This window comes from Corvus kubaryi, unplaced genomic scaffold (genome assembly GCF_017639235.1).
Source record: "Corvus kubaryi isolate FWS band 111438036 unplaced genomic scaffold, C.kubaryi_AGA036_p1.0 37284, whole genome shotgun sequence".
In the NCBI taxonomy this organism is placed as follows: Eukaryota; Metazoa; Chordata; class Aves; order Passeriformes; family Corvidae; genus Corvus; species Corvus kubaryi.
In genome coordinates this window covers 3357603-3368751 of record NW_024581088.1, presented here as the reverse complement: position 1 = coordinate 3368751, position 11149 = coordinate 3357603, and the positions used below count along the sequence as shown (strand labels likewise).

The 11149-nt window shown below is 45.9% G+C and overlaps 1 protein-coding gene across 14 annotated transcripts in view; it reads left to right on the top strand.

Annotated features, from left to right (window-relative positions):
- The window catches only part of CLIP2 (CAP-Gly domain containing linker protein 2), a 99228-nt gene that overhangs the window by 67739 nt on the left and 20340 nt on the right, over positions 1–11149 (top strand). For all 14 annotated transcript variants that reach the window (XM_042025915.1, XM_042025924.1, XM_042025914.1 and 11 more), the window contains 4 exons: positions 4308–4521; positions 5469–5666; positions 7417–7520; positions 9033–9093. In XM_042025915.1, the coding sequence (XP_041881849.1) occupies positions 4308–4521; positions 5469–5666; positions 7417–7520; positions 9033–9093 (577 nt within the window). The remainder of the gene's footprint in view (positions 1–4307; positions 4522–5468; positions 5667–7416; positions 7521–9032; positions 9094–11149) is intronic.

The window sequence follows — 11149 nt, the reverse complement described above, 5'->3', positions numbered from 1 at the left end:
TTAACAGCTGATGGGGATGGTAATAGAATACACTGCAACCCAGGACAGAGATCAATACAAACCTCATCACTGGGGCATTTTAAAGCAGGATCAGATAACTTCTGTGAAGGAGGAACCTGAATGGCTTCAGGAAACAGGAGAAAGTAGGGAGAGAAGATAACTTACAGTGGGATTTAATTTTTGCCAGAAATTAATTCTGTTGACTGTATTAGCTCCGCTTTCTACCACACATTCCTGTCATAAACATTCTTCTTGTGCTATAAGTCACCTTGTCAGAACTACAGAAGATAAAGATTTTACCTTCTTTTCTCCTCAGCTTAATGTTTTATTCTGTTCTTTCTGGGAACAAATTTCCAGAGATCTGAAAGAACAGTTGGTGGTTGTTTTCTGTCCTTGTACTAATTCTGTAGTGCGACAGGTGTCTGCTGATTGATCTTACCACTTCTGACTCCATAGGCACCTTCACTCTTTTCCAAAAAAGACCTTGTTACAGGTGCCTGTAAAACTAGGCAGGGACATCTCCCAGGCTTGCCGGGAAGCTCTTTCTGTTCATGTGGAATTTAGTTAAGGGAATGACCCAGGCCTTGGATCTTGAGCGTGGGGGTGTTCAAATCTGAATTATACAGCAGCTCTTTGACCCTGTTTCAAATACAGGTGCAACTGATTCCTTGTCCTACACAAGTTCCTTAAGTGGGAAATACTGTTGGTTTCCTGGAGCTTCTGAAGGCAGTCTGGCTTTAGGGGTGAGATTTATCTTTCACAGAATTAACTAGGTTGGAAAAGACCTTTGAGAACATCAACTCCAACCTATAACTTTGACACTGAGGAGCTGAGAGTTCCTGCCTTGTTAGATCTCAGGTTCTGTAATAAAGGTTTTTTATGTTGGGTCAGCCTTGTTTTGTCCAGCAGCCATGTGCTTTCATTTAAATTACAAGAAAAGCTGCCTTGTTCAGTATCAGGGCAAGAAAGCAGTAAATGATTGGCAGCAGATGGCTGAGTTTCAGCCTGTTCTCAAAATAAAAGAATCAGGATGGTAGAGAATAAATAATGGAGTGATTGCAAGTCCCTGCTTTCTTTATCAGACAATTCAAACTATCTGGAAGATTAATCTTCAGGGTGCTCAGAAATGATTTATTGTCTCTGTGCATGTGGAAGGTGTGAAAGGCAGATGTGAGTGTAGTGTTCTGTCTGCCTCTCATCCTTGTACCTCTGTTGCTGTGCTTGAAAATCCAACTTTTGGAAGTCATCTGTCTTCTGAAACTGCTGCATCTTGGCTGAGGCTGCTCTGGTGCGTGCCCTGTCTGCAAAGGCTTCTCCTTTGTTTCACACTGTTTAGAGCAAGGCCGCAGCATTGTCCATGTCTGTCCTTTTGTGCCTTCATCCAGCCTTTTGATTTTCTTGTAGCATGTGCCCATTTCAACAGCAGTGGTTTGGAGAAGCTAACATCATAAAACCAACTTCCTTGGTGCATGTAGGCAACCCTCAGTCAGTCTTCCCTGTTTGCTGTGGCAGCGTGGAATTCTTGAGGCTGCCCTGATCTTGTCCTGCAAGATCTGGAGTCTGTGCTTTGGTGATGGGTTGCCATCTAGTGAGCATCCCTGGCCTGGTCAACAAGCCCAGCACTGCCTGCTGCAGCTACAAAAGGAGAGCAGAGCCAAAACTGGAGCTCAAGATACTGGAGGCTGGTAGAAGCAGCAGAGGCAGCAGGGAGCAAAAGGCATTGTCACCACCTTTGCTGTCATAGGCAACTCCAGTTGAGTAGGTGGTGAATTGGCTGAAATTTGTGGTGGGTCACTGATTTTCCTGCAGGTTCAGGTGTGGATGTACATCAAGAGAAGGCTGAAGGGCTGGGCTTTCCCAGCAGCTGTGGCTCTTCAGTGGAGGCTGCCTGCAGGCTGTGGATCAGTAGCAGTGGCCCAGGGGACAGGGTATCATTGTGGGGAGCACCTCTGTACATCAGATGGTGCTGATTTGCACTGAGGTTTGCTGCATCTGCTTTCCTGTCTGCACAGGAGACTTCAGAGGTGCTGGTGTGGTTTGGTTTGGTGTCAATTCCCCAATGCCAAGCAAGTTCTGTGTACTCATCTATAGTAATTTAAATGTTACCTGCTTATTTTACTGTTCTCCCTTCTCTGTCTCTGGTCCAGTGGGAGTCCTTGCTCACTAAACTGCCCAGACCTTTTACTTCTGCATAGTTTGTGACATGTCAGCCTTGGACACTGAAGATTTTTCCATCTCTTTCAACATTTCCTGTGCCGTTTCCCACCTGCAGTTGCATTGCCATCACACCGCCACTTTTCTTCCCCATTTCCATTCTGTAATGTGAGTATGGAGCTCCTCCACACTCAGTGAGAGCAGCTCTTGGTTTTCAAGTAGATTTTTTTTACTGCCAAGTGTTTTGGAACGAATTTCTGCTTCTGAACTATAAAAGCTAATTGCAACCACTTTCAATCTGGACTGAAAGAAAATGGGCAGACATAGTGATGCAAGTTTGGGCTTGCTAAGAGCTGTCAGAGGCTTTTAAGGGAATTAACCTTTGGGATTGTTGTGCAGCCAGGAGTACCAGTCTGTGCTTACACCAGGCAGAGCTGTGGAAGGGGCTGTTGGCCTGCCTGTGCCTGCTGGAATTTGGGAAAACTATGCTGAGCAGGGCTTTGGCAGGTTTGTAAGAGGTCAGCCTGTGGTATGGCTGGTTTTTCAAACCCAAGGGCCTCTGTTGGCAGGAAGCCGAGGAGGCTGAGAGATTTGGGGTTGTGGAGGGGTTGTTTAAAGTTTGTTATAGAAAAAAAATGGGTTTGAGCAGATGTTTGAAAATGAGTTTTATTCTCATCTGGCTGGAGATCAGGCTGTTCCCTGGCCTCCCAAGCACACAGGGGTCTGCCTGTGACACAGCTGTATGGCTGCCAGCACTTAAAAATAAAAGGGAGTTGGGGAAACAGCTGCTCACATCTGGAGAGAGAGAGAGAACTTGGGCTAGTAGAACTGTATTTGTGTAATTTAGTCATTAGAACCTGGTTTTTAATATTAAAATAGGACAGATTGTTTTATAACCCAGTATTTAGTCCTATTCTTGCTGGGAAGCCTGTGAGAAAGCTCTTATAGGAGCTTTTTATGTTGGCTGCTCCCCTGAAACAAGGGAATACAGTGCTGGAGGTGATCTGGTTTTTCTTGCTGCAGGGCAGCTGGCCAGCAGCAAAGGAACCTTGGTTTATGCTGGTCAGCCAAGGCCCTGTGGAGGAGTTTCCAGGGTTTGACACTGAGTTTTGGCTCATTTTTATTCTGGAAGAGGGCTCTGGAGAGACACAGTCATTGGGCTCACTGGAGTTGTGGAAGAGAGCTTGCACTGTAATTATCTGATCCTCCCTTTTCCTCCATGCTTGCATCTTTCCAAGTTTGTTTGCATAGGAAACAGTTTCTCTGCCACCCCAAGGAGGTGGCACATGCTGGAGTTTGCTGTAATGGTATTTTTAGCTTCAAAGGTTTGAGCTGCCATTTTCTCCTGTTTTAGTAGGAAAGATTTTTACCCTGTGGAACATTTCTACAGAACTGTGTGATTCAGATCTTTTTATCTGACACAGCGTCACAGGGTGGGTCAGGTTGGAAGGGACCACAGCTGGTCATCTAGTCCAACCTTCCTGCTCAAGGAAGGGTCATCCCAGAGCACATGGCATAAGTATTGTGTCCAGAAGGTTCTGGAAAATTCCCAGTGAAGGACACTCCACGCCTTCTCTGGGCAGTGTTTTCAGGGCTTGGTCTCTGTACAGGGAAGAAGTAATTCCTCATGTTCAGGTTGAACTTCCTGCCCATGGCCTCTTGTCTCATTGCTGAGCCCCACGGAGTAGAGCCTTGTCCATCTTTGGACATCTCCCTGCAGACACACTTTACTGCATCACTATCTTCAAAGCAGGGTAAAGAGCACACACAAGTTTTGAGAAGGTTGGTTTGTTGTAAAGGTTGCTTGGTAAAGAAGGAGTGCTTGTGCTCTGGCTGTGTTCATGTTGTGGGATATGTGCTCTCCAGGCTACCAGATGTGTCTTTCCTGGCATCTTATCAAAGTGCACAGCAACTAGTGCTTGGCAATTACCTCAGGTCTGCCTGCTAAAGCACCACAAATGCAAACATGGAGATTGCCAGTACTACAAGTAGGAAGTGAGAATAATCCAACTACCTGTACACAGGAAACAATGTCACAGCAAATTACCCAGAGATGAGCTGTGGGCCGGGGTTTTGTACTGCTTGGCAGTGCCATTCTTCAAGGCTTGGGTGAGATGGATGCTCTGCCACTTCTCACATCTCCTGTATTCCAGGTATTTTCAGTGCCCACCCAAGTTTGGCCTCTTTGCTCCCATCCACAAGGTGATCCGGATCGGATTCCCATCAACCAGCCCTGCCAAGGCAAAGAAGAGCAAGCGGATGGCCATGGGAGTGTCAGCCCTGACCCACAGCCCCAGCAGCTCCTCCATCAGCTCTGTCAGCTCGGTGGCCTCATCAGTCGGGGGCAGGCCCAGCCGCAGTGGGCTGGTAAGTGGCTCCTGCATGGTCTCTGCAGCTTCAATCCACTGCTGTGACTCAACTCCACAAAGCGGGAGGGTGGGGTTTTCTTCCAGTGCAGCTGCTCCTTCACCATTGATGAGGTGAGGGGAATGGAGTGTGGGACAGTGTTGCCCACCTCACAAATAGCCTCCCTTCATGGACGCGGGGGCTGTACTGGACACCAAGCAACTGTGACCATTGAAGAGCCTGAAGTGTGATTTTCAGTGGGATGAATCTCAGTTCTGCTGTCAAGAGCAGGTTTATAAGGGATCCCTGCAGAAAAAGGACACTGTTTCCAGTCTCACGTGGTCATGCTGCTGCACTGACCAGCTGTGCAAAGCTCCTACTGTGACTGTCTTATTGTGGAGGGTGACAATGTCGTGGGTCATATGCCTGGGGTTTTGACAGTTGCTCAAGCAGGCAGAAAGCAGAGCAGGCAGTGATATTATTAAAAGCTCTGGCTGTGCTGTGGTGTTGCTGCAGAAGACCTGCAGCCCTCTTGGCTGGGGAAGAGGGTGTGCAGTGTCATTCCTGGGAGTGGATCGAACAACCCCGTACTGCTCTCCACTTGAAATCAGTCTGCCCAGCTGAGCTCACCTTTTGGGATTTCATCAGTGCAGGTTATCAATGAATTATATTTAAGAAGGTAGATGATACAATACATGATAATTTTTCCTGACCCAGTTCCCACCCCATGTTCTGTCCTTTGGGAAATGGTGCTTTCATTGCAGTGCAGAAGAGCAATTGAGCTTGTGAGCATTGTCCAGATGTTTCTCAGACTTAACCTCCCCTGTAGGGCCTAGAGCTGGAACTGCAGCTCTGTTCAGCTGAATAAATGTTTAGGTGAGCAGCATTCCAGATTTAACAGGGGACTTCAACTATTCTAGACTGGAAAGGACACAGCTTTACCCCATCTCTTTTAACTCTTTTCCCAGCTGACAGAGACCTCTTCTCGATATGCCCGGAAAATCTCTGGCACCACAGCTCTCCAGGAGGCACTGAAGGAGAAGCAGCAACACATTGAACAGCTGCTGGCAGAGCGTGACCTGGAGCGGGCAGAGGTTGCCAAAGCCACCAGCCACATCTGTGAGGTGGAGAAGGAGATTGCCATCATGAAGGCCCAACACGAGCAGGTAGGAGGTGATAAGGCTTTTTATCACTAGCTGTCAAGTATCTGAATATTTGATATCCCCTGAAAGTGTCAGATCATAAAGTTACCCCATGTGTGAAACTTGGGTTCTGAATTTCTGCCTTTTATGTGGTGAGTTAAGCTGAGGTGTTACAGTGGGGATTCTGTAACACGAGGTATCAAACAAGGAGTCTCGTGGAAAAGAAATCTATATGGACTGATTCTTGATAGCTGTTTCAGAGATGTTTATTTCTCCAGCTGCATGGCTGAGGATCTGCTGAGGAACTGTTCAATCACGGGACCCGAGGGTCCTTGCCCTGCGCAGGGGAACACAAAACAACCCATGGGGAACGAGGCTGACCAGGGGCAGGGAAACCTCGTGCCTCCCCCCAGGGCCCCTCTCCCAGGACCACATGGTGGGGAGGGAGGGACCCCGACACTGAGGCTCTTTCTCCACTCTCCCAATGTCACATGTGCTGTCTCTGCCCCGAGCCAGGAGCAGGAAAATAGCTGTGCCAGGTAAGAGGCAATGGATAGTTTGTGTCTGGTGGATCAATACATTTCAATGCTGAAATGCAAGTGGAAGGCAAATTTGTTCCCCCCAGCCACTGAATCTAGCTGTGGCTGTGACTGCATTGCAGTGATTTTGTGGTGCTGAGAACACCAGCTCAGTTCATATGCCACTGCTTTCCCACCAGAGAGGATGTTTTTATCACGTTAATGAAGTCAGGAAATCTGGAAGGAAAACAGGCTGATCATATTAAGTTGGTGTGTGTTTGTTTGTTTTTTGCACAAGCATTTGTACAGAGGATATTTTATGTATTCAAATGCTTAAAGAGAGATGTGTTTGTGCTATTTGTCAGTATGTGGTTCTTCAATGTCTTCTTATCTTTAATACAGCTGCACAGAGTGTGCCTCCAAGTTAACAAGGTGAAAAATGGCCCTGAGTTCTAACTTCCAAGGCCTTTTAAGGTCCAAATTACCCAATTATGGAATGTAAAGTAATTTGGTTTTACTTATAATCCAATAACTAACTATTCATGATCTGCACTGTGGGTTTTTTGACCCAATATCAGAACACCCAGATTTGTGAAGAAGAAGGAGAAAAGAAGAAGAAATCCACACCTCCATATTGTTACACGTATATATATTATTATATCCCAGAAACCTAAATTCTCTAAACCCGGGGTTCCAACATGCTCTTGTTCTAAATTCCTTGCTCATGCTTATAAACCCGAGTGAGCTACCTGGGAACAGGGATGGCACTGTACATTTATGTGGTAGGTCACACCTGCCTGTCAGAAATGCAGGAGAAGTTGGGAAATCAACTGCAAGCTGACTTTCTTCTTGTGTATCGTGTTTTCCAGTAATTATCAGTAACAAATGAATTAACAGAAGTCTGAAATGTCTCTCTTGCTTCATGTCTGGGGCTGAATTGCACTGATAACCTCTGACCAGATTTTCAGAACTTTTCAGGCTTCAAGTTCTTAACTCTAATCAGAGCTGGGTTCTTCAAAAGGTTCAGGTCAGAGAGGCACTGAAGCATGGATCTCTTACAGCTGCTGGAGACTGAGCAGTTTTTGTTGTCTCCCTCCCTACATCCTGTGCTCTTTGGAAAATGTGCTCTTACCACAGCATCCTCTGAAACAGATCATCAAAACTTTCTGTTCCCTAGTTCTGACCCTTTCTTAAACAGCTTTGTACTACTTCAGAAATGGCTAGCTTTTGTGTCTCAGGCTTATTTTTTGTTCCAGTATGTCACAGAGGCAGAAGGAAACCTCCAGCGAGCACGAGCCTTGGTGGATGGGATGCAGAAGGAGAAGATTGAGCTGTTGAACCAGCTGGAAGAGGAGAAGAGGTAAAGCAGGAGTGGATGGGTGTGAGGGAGGTGAAGTCATGTGTGGCAGTGATAAAGCCTTCAGGTGGCTTTGGCTTAAGGATACAGTATGAAATAAGATTTGGATCATAAACAGGCATGTGCACGTTGGGCCATCACAGACCCTCCTGTACAACCTGGATTTGCTAAAGACCCCTTCTTCCCCTCCATTTGTGATGGGCTGATCTTGAGGATGTTTTTTGTGAGGAAGGGAAGCCAAACTGGAGTACAACCTCACTGTAGTGTGATTCACCATCTCCCCATATCGCAGAGGCCCCCATCCATGCATATATCATGGTGCATACTTTTCCTCTCTAGGTAAGAGTGAAGATCTGCATGTCATTCTTGGAGTCCAGTTGCTCCATGTATATAATTAAGCTCTTCAGTGGGAATAGGAAAACATTTCTATGTATTAAATAACTGAAAACAGTGTTGATTTCAATTGACTGATGCCCCTCTGAGGATGAAATGTTTTTCATGCATAAGTCTCCCCCTACTCCTGGTAGGCAGCTGACTTTCCCAGCTCCAGGAGGCCCTTTAACCCAAGACAGCTGAGTTTTCCCCTAAATATCAACAGATACCTCCCTCCTCTAAATAGAGGAGGTTTAGACAAGGAAACTTGTTTATAGAGTTTGTTATGTACACTCACAGCTATTTTTATCTCTAACAGAATCAGAGTCCTTACATCTGCCTACCAACTAAACATCCTCAGCCTTTTTTTTTTTATCAGTAAAGAGGAAAAGAGGGCTGAGTCTAACAGAAAATTGGATTATTGTCTACTGTTACTGGCTTCTCTCTTCCAAAAGAGAAGAGTTTCCTCGGCATGTCTGTGTTAATGTGTGTGAATTTATGTGCATTTATGCATGACTGGCCTGTACAATCTGTGGGGAAGGCACTTCTGCCAGGGTAGCTCACAGTCTCCACGTTGTGGAAACACTAAACACTGCCCACTCTCTGCCAAGGAGGCAGAGGATCCAATTCCCTTGGAATATTTTGTATGGACCCTGTGCATTTGGCACAGGAATTGCCCGGTGCTCGGCTGCAGGATAATAAGGTTTAAACAAACCAGTGAAACCTGGTTGTGGTTCGCTTGTTTTCAGGATCCTGGTGTCAGAGAGGATGTACCTTGCAAAAAGGCCATGTTTGTGTGTGGAAAGCTGCTTATAACTGTCCTGCTCAGTGGGTCTTGCTGCTCAGTTTCTGCTGAGCTGTTTGTATCCAAAGGTGGTCTGTATTCTTCTCCTCTCAGAATTTGATTTTGCAGGCCATGACATGATTTTTTAATATTGGGTGGGTGGTTTTAGAACACAAAAAGCTTACCAGTAGTTTTTGGGCAGCTTTTCCATTTGTTGGTAATGATCTCTCCATTGATGGTGTTGCAGTAATCCATAAAACTTGATTAATAGTGAAAAGGTTTATGCACAATGGCTGCTTAGACAGAGGGTGCTGAGATGAGTGTTCCTGATTGTTCTTTGTGTCCCTTTCCTTCCCCAGGAAAGTGGAGGACTTGCAGTTCCGTGTGGAGGAAGAATCCATTACAAAAGGGGATCTGGAGGTAATTCCTTATGATCTTGCCGAAATGTGGGGTCCAAAGTTACATGTGGGGCCTCACTTGAGTAACTTCTGCCATCTTTTGCTCCCCTCTAACAATACTTTATTGATGGCTTTGGACCTGCTGCAAACACCATGGTGTAAACTGTGAGGATTGTTCTTTGGTGTGGTGCCCAATGACTATTCACACTTGGAGCTGCCTGGAGTTAATCTGTCACTCTGAATTGCCAAGCCATATTAAAATCTGTATCTGAGTGTGTTGGAACATATGTTTTTCCACTCTAGAAATGAATTGATGGTTCAATTCCTGTCCCTGCAGTGTCCTGCTCTTAGCAGCGAATGGGCACACGCAGTCTCCTGGTTGGATGCTATTTGATTCCAGCCAAAATGCTGTGTATCCTGAGGTATCCTCATGTGGAATTCACTGCCCATGAGTGTGGGTTTGACGCAAGGATTGACACCCTGTCACTGGGAAGGGCTGTTCCTCAGAGTGATGCTGTTGCAGTGAACATTGTGCAAACTGGAAGTGATGTTGGGAGCTTGCCCTTGAGTGGGAGGCTTTTTCAGGGTGAAAAAAGGAAAAGAAAATCTTTCTGTGAAAGCAAGGCTCTGTTCTCCACATGTAAATCAAGGGAGGTTTCCTTCTCTTCAGCCGGAGTGCCAGGTTAGGAACAGCCAGAAATCTCAAGGGCCCTGCTCCTGCGCTTCACTGTCACTCATAGCAATAAAAGCCCAGGAAAATGGGAAAACTAGGAAATGGATACGTTGCTGTGGCTGTGATCCTGTTGGCATAAACCTCTCCTCTTCATCCAGAAGCTGAAGGAGATGTTTGACAGGGTGTAAATTAGCAGTGCACTGATAGCAGACCTTTGCTGAAGCACAGCAAGTGCAGTTTCTGCCTATTGTGTGGGTGCAAAATTAGATTTCTGTTCATCCCTGAGCTGACAGCTTTCCCCCAGTGCCTTAGAGAAGGGTGGTTGATCCGTCCATCATTCCCTTTAAGAGTAGTGAATTGTACTTTTGTAAGCTCCAAGTTTTTAAGCCTGGCTGTGTAATGATGACAGTGGGACCAGGGTTGGCCAGATAGTATATTTGGATTTTTTTTTTTTTTTTTAAAGCCACCATGCTTAGCAAGATCATAAGATGCTGTGGATAAGGGCTCCCATTCTCAGTTTGGGACTTGCAGTCTTAGATTTAATTTTCCTTTGGGCTGGGAAGGAATTGTTTTGCAATGGGGATGTGGCTAAGCTTTCAGCAGACTGTTATGGTCCTGTCCTCACTTCCATGCTTGTCTGTACAAAAGAACAAATAATTTAGGAGAGCTTGATTTCCTCTGATCCAGGGAACTGGCATGCTCTCCATGAGTCCAGCATCAGTACCAGCACAGGCATTGGCAGAGGGCTTGGCTGTGGCCAGTTTTTACATCCTGTCTGCCTAATTTGCATGCTCAGACTAAACAATTGACCCACTGGAATTAATTCTCACCTTCCTGCTTTTTTGTGGAGATAGTTAAGCTTTCCAGAAGCAAGTCATTAACTTAGAGAAAAAAAAACCTCTGAAACATTTTATTGAAAATCAGGAGGAGAAGTGCTCCTTCATGTTGCAGTGTGTTTCCTGGGAAATGGTTGTTCTTGATATTCGTTGTGTAAAATCACAATGAAGTCATCCAGTGGCTGCAAGCACAGCCCTTGGCATCCCTCTCTAGAGCTGAACTAGCCAAAAGCAAAGTCCAGTGACAGTTGTCTGCTTTCCTCTGGTCTTGTCAGTCTTCTTACACCAGCAGATCTTCCAAGTATTCAGAGGGGAGTTTTTACTGTGACTTAACAGCCAGTAACAGAAATTATGACAATGGTAAGAACGGGTTCTCTGCTGTGTGGTCCATGGCTCTGGGGTTTCTGCTGAAGGCTTGGCTAAATGCCCTGATGTTTGTCCCAATAGCATGTATGTTCTGAACAAATCTAGGGCTCTTGGGTGTAGAGCATGGCAGGCAGCATCCTTGGAAGCAATTTGACCAAAGAAATCCATGTGTTGGTGGCCTGAAGATACAGATCAAGGTTTTG